The sequence below is a fragment of the Hippoglossus hippoglossus genome, chromosome 18, assembly GCF_009819705.1.
Source record: "Hippoglossus hippoglossus isolate fHipHip1 chromosome 18, fHipHip1.pri, whole genome shotgun sequence".
Taxonomy (NCBI): domain Eukaryota; kingdom Metazoa; phylum Chordata; class Actinopteri; order Pleuronectiformes; family Pleuronectidae; genus Hippoglossus; species Hippoglossus hippoglossus.
This window is the reverse complement of record NC_047168.1, coordinates 12,980,658-12,997,700: the sequence shown is the minus strand read 5'-3', so window position 1 is coordinate 12,997,700 and position 17,043 is coordinate 12,980,658. Positions and strand designations below refer to the sequence as shown.

General features: G+C 43.2%; 2 protein-coding genes across 2 annotated transcripts; both read right to left on the bottom strand.

Moving 5' to 3' along the window:
* Nucleotide 1: 1 nt before the first annotated feature.
* Nucleotides 2–10,414, bottom strand: LOC117751862 (tetratricopeptide repeat protein 39B). The gene is made up of 19 exons (XM_034568865.1): nucleotides 10,126–10,414; nucleotides 5,742–5,776; nucleotides 5,439–5,543; nucleotides 5,100–5,231; nucleotides 4,792–4,862; nucleotides 4,622–4,689; nucleotides 4,274–4,338; nucleotides 3,974–4,079; nucleotides 3,627–3,692; nucleotides 3,364–3,472; nucleotides 3,063–3,130; nucleotides 2,818–2,877; nucleotides 2,447–2,608; nucleotides 2,184–2,275; nucleotides 1,830–1,950; nucleotides 1,585–1,696; nucleotides 1,304–1,421; nucleotides 986–1,102; nucleotides 2–738 (listed from the first exon to the last, which is right to left on the bottom strand). The coding sequence occupies exons 1-19, from the start codon at nucleotides 10,162–10,164 to the stop codon at nucleotides 642–644; spliced, it is 1,743 nt and encodes a 580-aa protein (XP_034424756.1). The 5' UTR covers nucleotides 10,165–10,414; the 3' UTR covers nucleotides 2–641.
* A 638-nt stretch (nucleotides 10,415–11,052) lies between these two features.
* On the bottom strand, nucleotides 11,053–14,376 carry LOC117751865 (PC4 and SFRS1-interacting protein-like). Its single transcript, XM_034568870.1, has 7 exons — nucleotides 14,331–14,376; nucleotides 14,131–14,237; nucleotides 12,990–14,052; nucleotides 12,753–12,959; nucleotides 12,489–12,590; nucleotides 12,081–12,333; nucleotides 11,053–11,831 (listed from the first exon to the last, which is right to left on the bottom strand). Exons 2-7 carry the CDS (start codon nucleotides 14,178–14,180, stop codon nucleotides 11,812–11,814), a joined length of 1,695 nt encoding a protein of 564 aa, XP_034424761.1. The 5' UTR covers nucleotides 14,181–14,237; nucleotides 14,331–14,376; the 3' UTR covers nucleotides 11,053–11,811.
* Nucleotides 14,377–17,043: the final 2,667 nt, after the last annotated feature.

Here is a 17,043-nt window from a genome sequence, read left to right as displayed (position 1 = left end):
GTGTGTGTGTGTGTGTGTGTGTGTGTGTGTGTGTGTGTATAAGCCACAGTTGGTGAGAAGGCTGTGATGACGTGTCCACAAAAACACTCATTTATGTATCATGTGTAGTTGTGGCATCATTTGAGATTTAAAAAAGGCAAAGTAAAAAAAAAACAATAAAGCTTTTGTGTTCCTGCCCCCTTCTATTAAATCAACACTATGTAACTTGTCTAGATCAACAGCGCCCCCTGCAGGAAACCTTCTCCACGTTCACAGTCACTCAACCATCAAACTCACTTTAATCAAGCTGCTGGTTTAAGGTAGAAAAAGTTACATCGTGTTGATTTAACATAAAAACACTGAAGGTTGTACCTTCAGTTTAAGGCCGTGATTTGTTTCCTAGCAACAGAACCATGAATCTGCACATCCGATAAAAACCTCTGTGAGATACTAAACGGACGTCGGAGGCACAAACTTAAATAACCTCATTCTTCAAAAAAATAAATAAGTTAACAGATAACATTTCATAAGCAATAAAAAAAACAACCTGTGGTCATGTGAAAACCTCGACACACGTCGCTGCTTCATTAAGACGCGGCCACAGCGGAGTGGAGAATCCCTGGATTCATGTTTGCGGCTGCAGGACTCAGCGGTCAGGAGTATTATGGGGTGCCGACTGGTGATCCTTTGAGGCTGCTGAGGGCCGCGTGGATCCTAAAGTGCAGTCTGGACTCCATGGAGTAGTCCTTGTAGTTCATCCTGAGGAAGAGAGAAACAAATATCGATCGTCTTGTCACTTCGACAACATCTGCACACTTCAGGAAAACCACTCAGGTGAACTTTAATCAGGTTTGACCTCAATATATATGAAGGTACATATAGGTTCATACAATTATACAAACATATATGTATGAAGATATACAGAGATCGATTAAGTATATAAAGGTGTATATTATGCTATATTAAATATATTTTCAGGTAGTTTATACGAAAGATTTTTACTTACTTGGCATTTTCAATGTACGACGTAGCCTTGGTGAAATCTCCTTGTTGTTTATACAATAGACCCAACTCATAGAGAGTGAAGGGAACCAGGTAGTGGTCATATCTGATGCGACTCTCACTGAAAACACACACACACACACACACAGAGTTCATCTCACACCTTCACAAGATTAACAGTGTGTGTGTGTGTGTGTGTGTGTGTGTGTGTGTGTGTGTGTGTGTGTGTGTGTGTGTGTGTGTGTGTGTGTGTGTGTGTGTGTGTGTGTGTGTGTGTGTGTGTGTGTGTGTGTGTGTGTGTGTGTGTGTGTGTGTGCGTTACCTGGACAGGACCTGTGTGAAGCAGAGCTCAGCCTGCAGTAACCTGCCCAGATGTTTCAGACAGAGCCCCTTCAACATCTGGACCAGGCAGCTGTCGTCTGGATGAAACTCTGATGGGTCTGAATAAAAGAGACACACACGTCATGTTGTATCTCAGCAAACAAGGCCATAGATTTACATATTTACGATAAGAGGATAATAACAACCCTGATTTACAGTCTAAGCACAGTATTAGTAGCACTGGTGCTAGCAGCAGCGGTGTTGTTGTTGTTTCGAACGTACTGGGGTTGTTGAGTAGCTGCTCCTCCGCCGCCTCGATGGTCACCAGCAGAGCCTCAGTGCTGTCGGGTCTTTTTCCCACGATGGTGAAACCGTTCCAAACGTACATCATCTCCTACAGAGAAAAGTGTTACTTCAGAATATATAAAACATGTTGATGATCGGCCAATTAGAGCTGTCCACCAGATGACAGAGTCTTCTGATGGTGTTTATTTGATTCAGATGTGTGTGTATGTGTGTGTTTATACCAGAGCCGGGATGACCAGAGGCACGAGGTGAGCAGCTTTGTAGCGTCTGGACTTCCTCACGGCAAATTTCTCAGTTGGGATCGATTTCCCTGCCAGGCGCTGTTTCAGGCCCTCTACCTGACTGCACACACACACACACACACACACACACACACACACACACACACACACACACACACACACACACACACACACACACACACACACACTCTTTATATACAGTCGCTGATCGTCTGTATAATCATCTCAATATTGATTATTGTACATCGCTGATTCATCCTTTCTCAAAGACTTTTCACCACAGATAAAGTGAAAATGTTTATGTTTTCAAGTTAAATATGTCGGCAGACTGACCTGAAGAGCTCCACGACGTCCTCCCCCGTCTTCTTCACTTCCTCCTCTGACATCATACTGAGGATGGCGGCCTTCTGGTACACATAGATGGCCTGGAGAGGGGAAAAAGTGGAGAAACTGGGAATGTCCCTCATCTAAATGATCTAAAAACGACTCTTTCAACAAACGTTTAAGAAATGACCTCAACCCTTTAATTATCCAGAGGTTTATTTCTATCACAAATATAATTCCAGGCTCTCGATGTCCTGAGTTTGTGCATGTACCTTGGACCAGCGGCTCTCCTTGCACAGCAGGTCAGCGTAGTGGTACGCCTGCTGCCACTCCTGCTGGTACGAGTGGGTCCACATCAGCTCCCAGTAACAAAGATGGTGGATCTGCTTCCACTCCTGCTGGCTGCTGATACACTCCTCGTATCTGGCCCGGGCCTGAAACACACAACTCTGGTTAAAAGTCAGAACAAATACGTTGAGGCTGCTTCTGTGTGGACGGAAATATAGGAAGGAGAGTTTCAGACTTAAAAAAAAGACATTTGAAAAATAACTGATGTTCAAAGCCCAAGGGTTTGGGAGTGTGTAATGTCAGTGTGGGTCCTCACAAGTATAGAAACAGAAAGGTGTGTATTTGCTTTACAGACCTTCTCGAAGTTCCCTCGCAGTGTGGAGATGCGCGCAGAGTAGAAGAGGATAATGGATCCCTGAAGGATGGAGACGATCATTGTACAACTTCTCTAATGTTTCACTTTCAGTGTTTCTACAGTTAAAATTCAAAGATTTACACTAAAATTGATGGTTATCATGAGTCTTTTTTCTGTTTCCAGCACATGAGACTAAATTTGGGCTAAATGACACATTTGTGTAGTCGAGGACTCAGTGGACTTACTTTGGGGTATTTGTGTTTGTACGGCTCCAACAGAGCTTCAGCCTCCACCAGGTTCCCCTCCCCGGTTCCTTATCAAACACAACATCAACAATGTTACCTTCAGACATAATCACATTCACAAAAACTAGCTGAGGACCAGAGTTTGACTGCGAATACTCAGTACATGTACCAAACAGGCTCCGATTGGAAGAATGCACAACTTTTGAGTTTATCAACACAAATCAAGGTACAGCTGTGGAGCCAGAAGATTCTGGTGCAGGTTAAATGTGTGAGAAAAGGTCGAGTGTGTGTGTTTTCGTACCAAGTATTAGAGAAACGTATGTGTGGTAGAACAGCAGAGTCAGAGCGGAGAGGATCGCCCGCAGACTGTGACCCGAGGCACCCTCTCTCAACTGAGACAAACCAAAGCCCTGCACGGAAACAGAAACAAATCTCTCGTTAACGAAAACCAGTCTTCGTTCAGGAGTTTCACAATAAGAGATTTTCCGTGGTTTATGGGCATATTCACCACTTTACTGGATTTATTAAAAGTCTAAAGGAAAATAAGTTGGAGGCTGAACTGACCCTGTTTCCTGAGAATCCAATAAACTCCAGCAACCTCAAAATCCTCTGAGGAAGGAGAGACAACATCTAAAGAGACAGACAGAGAATATTAACACATTATAATGAAACTGATAATATCGACTGATCACATTTTGACTTTAAACTGCATCTGAGAGAGTAAGTTTATATCTGTGATTCACCGATATGCTGATGACACCTAATCCTGTCAACAAAGCAGTTACTGTGTCAACCTAAACTAAATTAACAGACTAAATTATTAAAAACAAACAGTTAATGTTCCACTTAAACTCCTCCTGTGTGGGACGTGGAGGTGAACCAATCAAAGCAGTCGCTTTAAAACAACTCACCAGGTTGAAGGACCCGATGCCGAGCTTGACTCCGCCCTCAAACTGTCTGAACGAATCAGACTGGGCGGCCAGGTCCTGATTGACATTCAGCATGTTCTGACAGTCTCTATTGGACGACATGGAACATACACAATTAGACAAGAACATCTGGTTACAGCTGCATTTAAAACAGGGACAGTATGTGAGCTGAACTCAGAACAAGGCTTAGTGGACATCTATGAATCTACAGTACACATTTGTGTATTAGAATAATCAGCAAGTTATTATAATATGTTTTAATGTTTGGAATCAATCGCTCACTTGTAGATTTGGTAGCTGGTTCGGATCTTGATGCCTCCTTTGATAAAACTGATCATGTTTTCATCCTGGAAAAGAGAAGAATAATTATAAATGATCAATTATCTTAAAATCTTATCCACAGCATCTTCAGTAAAATCATCACATCAGTCTAAAGTTCCATTCAAATAAATATAATATTAGTTACCTTAAGTGCCCTTTTCTTTTTCTAATAATGTGTCTGAATCGTTTTACAAAACACATTTGTTTCTGGATAAAATGAAAATGATTCAGAGTAGCAGGAGCTGCCGTCTAGTGGCCATTTGAGGAACAGCACCAAAGTTCCTTGTGTAATTTCACGTGACTTCGTACCTGGACAAACGTCAGCGTGGCTTTCTGCAGGAGACACTCGGCGTAGCAGATCTCCGCGTGCATCTCCTCTGCAAACACACAAACACACACAACACGATGACTACATGCTGCTCTTCCTGCAGACCGCAGCTGTCAATCAAACCATGTGGGCGGGACATGTGCCTGCTGACCTTCTTGCAGGTTGGACTGTTTGCTGATCAGACTGGACAGAGATCCAACCACTGAGTTCTTCTTCCTGAACCTGGAGCAACAGAATATGTTGTTTATTATTTGTTATTTAAAAAGATTAAGCTTTAAACTCTTTTAACCTGCATCGGAGTGATCGTTTTCCAGCAGCAGCTCTGGTTTATTCAGGGTTTTAATTTGGTTTGAACAAAGAGTCAGTGGAAAATGAGGATGTGGCTATTTCCTGGAGGCAGTGCAGTGAGTACAGTACCAGTTTAAACTCTGTTAAATATACCAGTAGGAAGTGTCTCACCTCTGACAGGTCTGTAACGCCTCCTTGATGGTTCCCATGGCGGTCTGGATGTCTCTGTGCTCAAACGTCATGGTCGCCTGCATCACCAGGATGCTGCTGTATCCCAACGCATGGTACATACTTTTCTTCCACCTGCACGCACACACACACACACACACAGACACACACACAATTATACCTTGTTATCATTAATCGTAATCGGATATTTCTGTAATAGACTCATATTGGACGATTTTTATTGGCCAACAGAAAAAACAGTTGGTAGCAGTTTGGTTTGGCAAAAGTACACAAACACACAAATGCACACACTGACACACACAGATATGTTGCCCTGGTTACCATGGTTTGAGGAGGTCCAAGGCCTCAGAGAACTTGTTGTTGAGCACCAGGTTGAGAGCACACTGAGTCTCCTGGATGGCTGTCTGCAGGTCCATGTGACACGCGCTGCACACGCACACACACACGGGATGTTAATATAAATCATTTATCAGAGGAGGAAGTGACTAAAAGTGAAAGAGACGGAAGGCAGACAGGAACTGATGTGCAGCTGAGAGATCATCATCTCTACACCCACCCACACACACACACACACACACCCACAGACGCACACACACTTAGCATGCATCTGTGTGTTGTACTCACGCAGGTATCCGGTCGTAGGCATCTTCAAAACAGTCCTAGAAAACACACAAGCACTGATTAGATTCAACCTCCAGATGAAAACAATATTATCAACACAATGAGCTGGACCAATCCTTTGTGAGGGGCAGACTAGCTGCTAGGTGGGGGTTATGCAAATGTGGGTGATTGTGATGTCACGTTACTCGACTCTCCAGGAGGTTGGAGAGGCCATGAGTGGGTGTGAGGGATCTTGAGGTTCGTCACACACATTCACTCGCTCCTCACCTGAACCTGAAGCACCACAACTAAATGACCAACTGTAAAGTCTGAACTGCCCTTTGACGTTGTGAGGACCAGGCCCCGAAAGTCCTCACAACAATGGAAAGACATGAACAAACCAACATATGTTCTATTTTTGCATCAGCAGGTGAACTTGAAGGCAACAGCACTGATTTCTCTCACACACACACACACACATACACACCCACACACAAACACACACACAGCCTCTGGAGCCAGGCTAATAATAGCAGCGGCTCCTTACATAATAGCAAACAGCTGCAGCCGCACACACTCGTCCTGCAGGCTGCAGCCATCGACCCACTGTAGTCACACACACAGACGACAACCCTGTGACCCAGACAGACACACTGCTGAGTGTCCACACAACAATCTGCTTTGCAAAATAACACATTTTATATATGAAATGTGTTTTCAAAGATTTGATCTGCTGCAAATACGATTTATCTCATTCAATAAAGAGCAGACGATGAAGGACGTAGAAGCAGTGAGGATTCACCGACTTCGTGTTAAATGCCCGAAAACGGGAATTTTCCTTTAAGTGACAGCCCCCTCTAGTGGCTGCAGCAATTTTGAGCAAAGGAGGAATTCAGGTCGCGTCATATAAAGAGCAACAAAGGTCAGAGTTCAGGGTGGATGATTGGATAATATGGGACTGGAGGTCACTGTTCAAACAAGTCTGTGGCCTCACATTCAGGAACTTTAACACCCGCTAATTATAAAAAGAGTGGGATCCTTTATTGGTCAGTACGAACAGGACGAATCACAGCAACCAATCATGTTTCAGAGCTGATACGACGACTGATTCATTTAGAGATACAAATAAAAAGGGGGAGGATGGAAGGAAAGATGGAGGAAGATTCTCACAAACATTGTTTAATAAATCAGTGTGAATCCAAACAAACACTCGTCCTCCTTCTTCACACTTCATCACTCTCTCTCTCTCTCTCTCTCTCTCTCTCTCTCTCCCACACAAACAGATGCTCTCTGTGACGTTCCCCCCCACTGTGTGTTATTATACTAGAATGTTGTTTAACCAGACGGTGAAGCACGTTAACACAATGGACTGAAAACTGAGATTTGCAGCCTGTGCAGTCGAGGAGGTGAAGAGCTTAACAAGATGCTCGAGATATTAATGAATTAAAAACATAATATGTATATATATATATTATTTCCTTGATCAATTCATGAATTCTTTAGTGTTGTTTGATCAACAGTTAAAAACAATAAAATATTCTTTACATTATATCAAACAGGAAGAGAAGCTTAAGTTGTCTAATTAATTAATCAATCATTTTTTATGGCTCTCTCATCCCTGTTGCTATGGTTACGCTTATTCCTAATTGGTTCTTATCCGTCACATGACTCGACTACCAGCGGTGAATACAAAGCGTTGCTAACACTTCCTGTCAGTAAATATTCCACCTCTCACTTTTCACCCTCGCTGTTCCTTCCTCGTTCAGAGCATTTTCTGTAACTAAGAAACCGACTGCAGAGGAGACAATCTACTTCCTGTTTACACCACATATCTGAATGGTCATGCAACGTGTTTTCAGGTGTGTTAATGTGGACGATTTCTGATACTGAGCTAAAACAAAGTTGTTTTAGTTTTAAAACATTTGCCTCAGGGACGAGTGGTGTCAGATGATATATTCCAGTGACTTAATAAACAGTGTAATCTGGTTCCAGGATGAAAACAAGAGTTGAGGAAAAAGCAGCCAGTGTATGTTATTACACACAAGGAGAGGTCAAAGTCAGAGGAGCTTCTCCTGTGACAGCAGCAGCTTCTTATCAATTAGTCAGAACCAACACACTGTGTCCAATTACCAAAGGGACACGTTAACAACAGAGGGAGGGTTGGAAACTCCCGAACAAATGTCCAGACTGCTCTCGCTGACCATTAAAACCTGTCAAATGATACAAATACCTCAAAACATTATTAAAAAACACCTTAAACTCTTCCTGTGACCCTTTGAAGATATTTAAGAGCCTTAAAACCCACTTAAAGCACCCGAGGAATCCCTCACTGACTGATGGATCATCCTTAAATGCACAAAACCTTTCCTACAACACATCCTCTCAATATATAAGAAAGAAAATGCTAAAACCTAAAAATCTTAAGCTTTCTGAGCCCCTAAATTAAGCTCTTACTAATTCCTTAAGGGATTTTAGTGGAATTTCACTAAGGAATCCAAAGCATCTTCAAGCGCTTCAAGCCTTTGGGAGCTTTTAAATTCCCCCCAAACCTCTGGATTCTTCTCAGGGAACCAAATAAACCTGAAACCACTTTAGGTGTTCTTGTTATAATCTGTAGCAACGGGTCTGGATGACTTTTATACTGTAGTGCTCATAAGCAAGGTGCAGTTTTTATTCCTTAGAGTTGAGCTGCTCCTTGGTCAACAATGGAAACTGTATGAAGCAGTGCTGTATTTACCCTTGGGGTGTTTTTTACATTCCATTTATACCTGTGGTGTTTGAACAGAAAGAATTACTCTTTATGTAAGAGTCAGAGAGTGACGTCACAACAAAAGGTCAAAGGTCGGAGCAAATGAATCCTCATCGGTCTCAGCAGAACGGACGAGACACGACTTCGGTCTGTGCTTGTGTTACTTATTGTTGCGTTGCTGAGAAGTGAGTTCGGACAAAAACCTTCCACTGTGTCTAAGTTTTTTATTTAAACACAGCTTGTCCCACATCCCTCACAGCTCAACCTAAGTCAGCTGAATTCCTGTTTAATAAGATGAGCCGGACGCATGGAGGCTGACAGAGGAGGGTCTGTGAGCTCAGAAGAGGAGATGAGCTGACATGAGGCAGAAAAGCCCAAACACTCAGACTCCACATCGTCCACATGAAGAGTCAACAGTCTGTAGAGCTTCTGCAAACACAACACATTTCCTGTAAAGTAATAAAAACCCTTCATGACTCATGTCTTCTCATCAGGTCCCACGTCAAAGCTCAAACTTCCTAAAATTACATCATAAAGCATCTAGGACATGTTTACTGACCCTGATGACAAACTAAATGACATCAGCTTCTCAAGGTCCTCGAGACCTTTTTAAAAGCCATAGACACTTGTGCAAGGATTTATCGGACAACCTGGAAAACCTCTTGCATCTCTTCAACGATCCTGAAATGGCAGTGGATGGACCTCCACTGAAGGATCACTAGAACCTTATAGAACCACGTCAATCTATAGATCCAGTGAACCACTGGAGCTTTGGGTCAGTCGTCTAAATCCTACTCAAAGATATCAGAGATCTCACTTAGCACCGTGGAACCGGAAGATTTTATTCATATCGTTCAGTCGTTCTGCATCAGAATAAACCTGAATGTAGGTTCGAGCAGCAGAAAACAACCCTGGTGCTCTCATTCAGTTTCCTGTGTTTGTTGGGGAGAAAACAGTCTGTGGCTGAAATCAGATCTGTCATTTACATAAGCCCGCCCACACACACACACACACACAAGACGGATAGTGTCGCCTCACTTAAATCTGATTATACACTGCAGGTAGTTAAATACAATGGTCAGCAGTCTGCAGCAGAGTGACAGTGAACTGAAGACAGCAGGAACATTATGGTCTGTCCCTGTCAGAGAATCATGTGATGAAGAAAATAAGCTGCTAATGAAGGCAGCGAGGGAAACTGTGAAATGCAGCGAAGTCAGAGGTCAACAGATCGATACAGATCGATACAGATCCATCGATCCAAACACATCCATAGATCTGTTTGGATCAGGAGTTACAGTGAAACGAACTGTAGCCTCCAGAAGAACCGTGAAGGTTAAAGTATTAAACAGCTGACTGGACCAGACTGGTGTTCCTAATAAACTGAAAACAGAATGAATGTGGGATGATATCAGGGGATGATATCATACAATATATAAACCTAATTGATATAAATAACATAAAACCACAAACACAAAACAATAAATAAATAAATAAAGTGAGTATTATACACTGACATTATAGACATTATATCTTATTCATTTACTATCATAAGGTCCTTAGAGTCAATATGTTGTAGGGGTATATAGGAACACAATGATGTTGAATATATCATATCTATAAATGAATAAAGTATATAATGTATAAATGGGGGGGTCCCACCTCCTCCTCTCCGCTCGCTCCGTTGCCTACGTGGGCCATGTCAGTGGCTGTCCTCTCTCAGGTCCGCAGCTGGTTCCTCATGTCACAGCACCTCCAGATGTTTCCAGCTGTTTGACCCAAACGACGGATTCTATCGCTTGTAGCGCGGCTCCGGTTCGGCTCCGTGTGTCGGTGACAGTCCGTGGGTTCGATTCTCCGCCGAATGGGCTTTTTCCGCGAAAACACACCGCGAAAACACACACCTCCAGGCTCCCGTAGCTCCGCCCCCACACTGACAGCTAGAGAGAGTGAGAAAGGGGGAGGGAGAGAGAGAGAAAGAGGGAGGGATGGAGAGAAAGGGAGGGATGGAGAGAGAGACAGAGACCGTATGACCGCATTTCTTTAATGTCATATTTAGGGCCAGAGCACCGACTGTGAAAAGGCCCTATTGATTTTCATTTTGGATTTAGTAGCTATTTTGGCCATTTTAGACGTTGTATATTTTAAAGAACTCCTCCTAGAGCTTTTATCAGATAAACTACAAAATCAGTGAGTGCCATCTTAACAACATGGAGATTAAAACTACTTAGAGTTTTGAGTTTTCGTCACAAGGTGCGACCGTGGTGTGGCGTCAAAGTTTAACGATTCGCCATCAAAACACGAGGTTGTTGTATCTCGGACAGACTGTTTATACTTCCCTCGGTGCACAAAACGCATGCAACGCTCTATTCTTTGACTTCACATCTAGCTGTGTATGAAGCCTCTTTCTGTTGCACACTAATGCTTTGGTTTATTACACTGAGAACTTGAAACCCCATGAATAGAACCATTTTCTACCACATGAATTCCCATAATATGATGAATATTCCTTTCCCTTTCCATTCCCCCTGCCCAAGCTAGTAAGAACTGTACTCATGATGTCATATGATGTCGTCACGTCTGTGTGGGTTTTCCTCTTTGTGCTACGTCGGGTTTGTGCGACACTTTTATTTAAAAAAAATTGTGGAGGTAAAAATTACAAATGTACAAAACAGAGTCACCCACTTAAAGAAAACAAATAAGAACAGGAACATCTCACTGGGTCACAAGAAAATACACAATAAAACATTTGACTGTACAAAGTGTTTCAATTTAACAGCTACAACCCTTTGTTACCTGTTGTGGAGTGTCTATGAGCAAGGCACTACATCCACCACAGCAGTGTGAGTACGAACGTTCAGGTTTTAATGAGGCCATTTAATGCTTTAACGTCAGGTTCAAATCTGCTGTTGTAACGTTCAACCTGATGAATAAAAAAATGCACATGATAAATAAAACTAGACTTTCCCATCAGCCATCTGTCCTGATCTAACGTTTTGAGGAAAACAGGATTAAAATACAACTTAAAAACGAGTGTTTTAGTGGAAGAAGAATAAACACTGTCCTGGTGAATATGAGTCAGTCTACAACCCAACTACAATACAAACAGTTTGTACAAGTGTATTGAACGTTAACGAGAGTTGACACGTAAACATGAACGACACCTAAAGATGAACAAACTGTACAGGAAATAAACACCAGCAGCTGAACAGGTGATAAACTGGTGTGTGTGTGTGTGATGAGGTAAACGGTTGTGCACATTCTCATTGTCAGGGAAACGGTTTCACATCAACACCCCCCTCAGCAGGAAAATGGTTCAGTCCAGGCGACTTCAGGGACATTGACCCATCAGGACAAGCCCACTGGAGCTGGAGGGGACAAGTGGACAATATTTAAGAACAAAATATAAACAAAATTGATTTTTTCATTCAGTCGGTTTACAAATAATATCAATTATTTGATAATTATCAATCGTCATTATGATTACTGTGTGAGAAAGTACATTATTCATCATCATGGAATTAAAAAAAAATCAAACAAGGTGAAATTCCAAATGTTTTTCGGTTGCAAAACTAAAAAAATGGTCTAAATCTTTGTCTTGAAATTACAGTGTTTACCATTTTCTATCTGCACCTCTTCTTCGTCCTCTCCTCCGTCGTTCCTCAACCTCTCCTTCACCTCCTTCACTCCCTCCCTCCTGCAGAGCTCCACCCTCTCAGCCTCCTCCCGCTCCTTCTCCTCCAGCAGCGATCGCAGGAAGGCGGCGCTCACCACCTCCTCACCCTCCCCCACCAGGAAGGTGTTTTTGAAGCGGTTGTACAGCATGGAGGCCTTGTCCATGATGGCCTGGTTCGCTTTGTAGGAACGCATCTACACACACAAAACACACAAAAACACATTAAAATACAAACTACAATTTCATCTGATGGGAGACAAAAAAGCAGCTAATTCTCCATTTGAATTACCTTGAATCATGAAATATTAGTTAGGGTTAGTTATTAATGAACAAGATTGTGCGTTTGTACCTTTCTCAGCGTGGCGATGAGCTCGCTGTGTCTCTGGACGTGTTGAGACGTCACGTAAACCATACTGAGCTGATCCAACGCCGTCAGACACTTCCTGATGTCCTGGAAGGAAGAAACATTGGTCGATGCTCCAGGAAATACATTTACATAATTCATTTTACATTTTACAGTGTAACACTCGTTAAAAAGATCAACCTGAAAATGAGCAGAATATGTTTCCTTAAAAAAAAATAAACAGGATGTAGAATTGTGTGTTTGTGTTACCGGCTTGTCGGTCTTCAGAGAAATCCTGATGTCCCCGTGGATTCTGTGCAGAGTCGAGTCCGTCAGCGTCATGGTCGAACTCTTCTTCTTCTGCTGCTTCACCTCCACCACCTTCCCTCTATCTGAGTCACTCTTCTCTTCTGCGCTCTTCTTCTCTGGTTCAGCTTCTTTGCTGGTTTCTGCCTCTGCTTGTGGCGTCTGCTCCGCTCTCTCCGTGGTCGCTTTGTCGTTTTCCTTCTTCTGAGTTTCCGTCTCCTCCGTCTTCTTTGCTTGATCTGTGGTTTTCTCCTCTTTCTGCTGCGGCTCCTTCTCGTTCTTCTCCTCTTTCTTCTTCTGTTCTCTTGCTTTTTCCACCTCCTTTTCCTGCTTCTCCTCCTGAGATTTCAGAGTCGCGCTCTGTGATTTTTGTTCTTCTTCGCTCTTTTTCAGCGCCGCCTCATCTTCACAGCTCTTCTTTCGTTTCTCCTCTTCATCACTGCTCTTCTTTCGTTTCTCCTCTTCATCACTGCTCTTCTTTTGTTTCTCCTCTTCATCACTGCCCTTCTTTTGTTTCTCCTCTTCATCACTGCTCTTCTTTTGTTTCTCCTCTTCATCACTGCTCTTCTTTTGTTTCTCCTCTTCATCACTGCCCTTCTTCTTCTCTTCTTCTGTTGTGTTCTTGTCTTTTTTGTCATCCGTCGTTGCTCTTGTTCTTTCAGATTCACTCTCAACATCTGAGCTCATTTGCAACTTTTTATCTTCCGATTTCTCCTCTTTCTCCGTCTCCTTCACGTTTTCTGAGCTCTTTTCCTTCTCTTCTATCATTTTCTTGTCCGTCCTCTCCTCTTTCTTCTTCTTGTCATCCTCCAACGCCACCGCCAGTGTTCCTCCCATCATCGTCTTCACCTGAAACTTTGTTCCCTGTCCAGGCGTCGCCTTCACGATCTTTCCGATTATTTTTCTCTCCTCCTTCCTTCCTTCATTTTTCTGCTGCTGCGTTTCCTCGTTCTTCTTTTCTTCCCCTGTTTTCTCGATCACTCCCTCGTTTTTCTTTTCCTCCACATTCATTTTGTCTTCGTTCTTCTGTCCACTTTGCTTTACTTTTGTTGTCAGTTCTTCTGTTGTTTTACTCTTTGCCTTCTCCGCTGTTGTCTTGTTGTCGGATGTCTTCCTCTCGTTCTTCTCCTCTTTCTTGTTGACATCTGTAGTTTTTTCCATCTTCCTCTCCTCCTCCTCTGTCACTGTCTTTCCAACGTCTTTCACGCTCCTCTGACCTCCTCTCTTTTTGATCTCGATCTTCTTTGCTACGTACCCGACTTTCCTGATAAGAACAGAAAACAAAACTTAAACACTTTATCTAACAAACTCTCTTTAACTGATGCGTTTGAGTTTTTCTTACTGCGTGTTCTTCGTCTTCTCCCTCCTCGTCGTTCCTCTTCCCTCCTGCATCAGACCTCGCAGAGATTTTAACAATTTCTCCCTCTTGGCTGCCAGGTGGCGCTGTCGCTGCACATAAAAACAAAAAGATAATTCCTTGAAATTCACAGAAATGTTTTAATACGTCTTCATATAAGTTTTTTAAAAGTATTTTAGTTTTACCTCCTCCTCCACAGGAGATCCGCCCTTCTCCTTTTCTTCTTCTCCATCCTTTGTTTTCTCTTTTTCTCTGCTCCTAGTTGTTCTCCCTCCTCTCTCTGAGGTATCTCCAGTTCTCTCCTCTTCTGTCTGCTTCTTCATCCCTTCTTTCTTCCTCTCTACACCTCCATCCAGTTTCTTCTTCTCCACCTCCTCCTCCTCCCTCATTGTCACCTCCTCTCCTTCCTCTTTCATTTTCTCTCTCTCGGTTCTCCTCATCATCCTCACTTCTCTTACGGACAGTTCTCCAATTTTCTCCTCTTCGGTCTTCTTCTTCATCGTCTCTTCTTTCTTTCCTTCTATACCTCCATCCTGTTTTTTCTTCAACTCCTTCTTTGTCCTTGTTGCCTCTTCTTTTCCCTCGTTGCCTTCATCCTTCCTTTTTTCCTGTTCCTTTTCTGTGCTCCTCATCGTCCTCCCTCCTCTCTCCAGCTTTTCTCCCGTTTTCTCCTCCTCCATCTTCTTCGTCATCTCTTCTTTTTCCCTCTCAACACCTCCATTCACCTTTTTCTTCTCCACCTCCTTCTCCTCGCCTTCATCCTTTGTTTGTTCCTTCTCAGTTCTCCTTGCCATCCTCAATTCTCTCTCTGATGTTTCTCCAGTTTTCTCCTCCTCTGTCTTCTTCATCTCTTCTTTCTTTCCTTCTACGCTACCCTCCTGTTTTCTTTTCTGCACCTCCTCCTTCTCTCTAGCTGTCATCGTTTCTTCATCATTAGTTGCATCCCTTTCGGTTCTCCTCATCATCCTCACTTCTCTCTCCGAAGTTTCTCCAGTTTTCTCTTCCTCCGTCTTCTTCCTCCCCTCTTCTCCCTCATGCTTTGTTTTTTCCCTCTCTGTGCTCCTTGTCGTCCTCCTTCCTTTCTCTGATGTTTCTTCAGTTTTCTCCTCCTCCGTCTTCTTCAGCTCTTCTTTCTTCCCCTTGACACCCCCATCCTGTTTTGTCTTCTCCACATCCTTCTCCTCGCGTTCATCATTAGTTTTATCCCTCTCGGTTCTCCTCATCATCCTCACTTCTCTCTCCGAAGTTTCTTCAGTTTTCTCCTCCTCCGTCTTCTTCCTCCCCTCTTCTCCCTCATGCTTTGTTTTTTCCCTCTCTGTGCTCCTTGTCGTCCTCCTTCCTTTCTCTGATGTTTCTTCAGTTTTCTCTTCCTCCGTCTTCTTCATCTCTTCTTTCGTTCCTTCTATACTTCCATCCTGTTTCTTTTTCTCCGCCTCCTCTTCTTTCTTTTCCTCCTCTTCTTCTATATCCTTCGTTTTCTCTCTCTCTGTTCTCCTTGTCATCCTCCCTTCTCTCTCTGATGCTTCTCCAGTTTTATTCACCTCCATCTTCTTCATCTCTTCTTTCTTTCCCTCCTCTCCTTTCTCTCTCTCTGTTCTCCTCGTCATCCTCCCTTCTCTCTCTGAAGCTTCTCCAGTTTTATTCACTTCCATTTTCTTCATCTCTTCTTTCTTTTCCTCCTCTCTTTCTGTTCTCCTTGTCATCCTCCGTTCTTTCCCCAACATTTCTCCAGTATCCTTCACCTCCATCTTCTTCATCTCTTCTTTCTTTCCCTCCTCTTCTTCTGTTCTCCTTGTCATCCTCCCTTCTCTCTCTGATGTTTCTCCAGTATCCTTCACGTTCATCTTCATCTCTTCTTTCTGTCCCTCCTCTCCTTTCTCTCTTTCTGTTCTCCTTGTCATCCTCCCTTCTCTCTCTGATGTTTCTCCAGTTTTCTCCTCCTCCTCCATCTTCTTCATCATCTCCTCTTTCTTTCCTTCTTCACATCCATTCTGTTTTTTCTTCTCCGCCTCCTTTGTCCTCTCTTCTTTCTTTTCCTCCTCTTCTTCATCCTTCGTTTTCTCTTTCTCTGTTCTCCTTCTCATCCTCCCTTCTCTCTCCGACGTTTCTCCAGTTTTCTTAACCTCCATCTTCTTCATTTCTTCTTTCTTTCCCTCCTCTCTCTCTGTTCTTCTTGTCATCCTCCCTTCTCCAGTTTTCTTCACCTCCATCTTCTTCATTTCTTCTTTCTTTGCCTCCCCTCCTTTCTCTCTCTCCGTTCTCCTTGTCATCCTCCCTTCTCTCTCCGACGTTTCTCCAGTTTCCTTCACCTCCATCTTCATCTCTTCTTTCTGTCCCTCCTCTCCTTTCTCTCTCTCTGTTCTCCTTGTCATCCTCCCTTCTCTCTCCGAAGCTTCTCCAGTTTTCTTCAACTCTTCTTTTCCCTCCTGTCCTCTCTCTCCCTCTGTTCTCCTCGTCGTCATCCGCCCTTCTCTCTCCAACATTTCTCCAGTTTTCTCCTCCGTCTTCTTATTCATCTCTTCTTCATTTCCCCCCTCTCCTTTCTCTCTCTCCGTCGTTTCTCTTGTTTTCTCCTCCTCCGTCTGCTTCTTCATCTCCTCTCCTTTCTTCCTCTCCGTCATCGTCCTCCCTTCTCTCTCCGACATTGCTCCAATTTTCTTCACCTCCGTCTTTCTCTTCAAATCTTCCAGACTTTCAATCCTCACCAACACCTTTACTTTCTTCATCACCTCCTGCTCTTTCTCTTCCCTCTTCCTCGCTTGTTCCTCCTCCATTCTTCTCATCTCCTCTTTCTTTCTTTCCTCATCTTCCTTCTTTGTTGCCTCCGTATCTCTCGTGCTTCTTGTTCCTTCGCTCTCTGCGCTCGTTTCTCTGATCGTCCTCTCCTCTTTCTTTCCT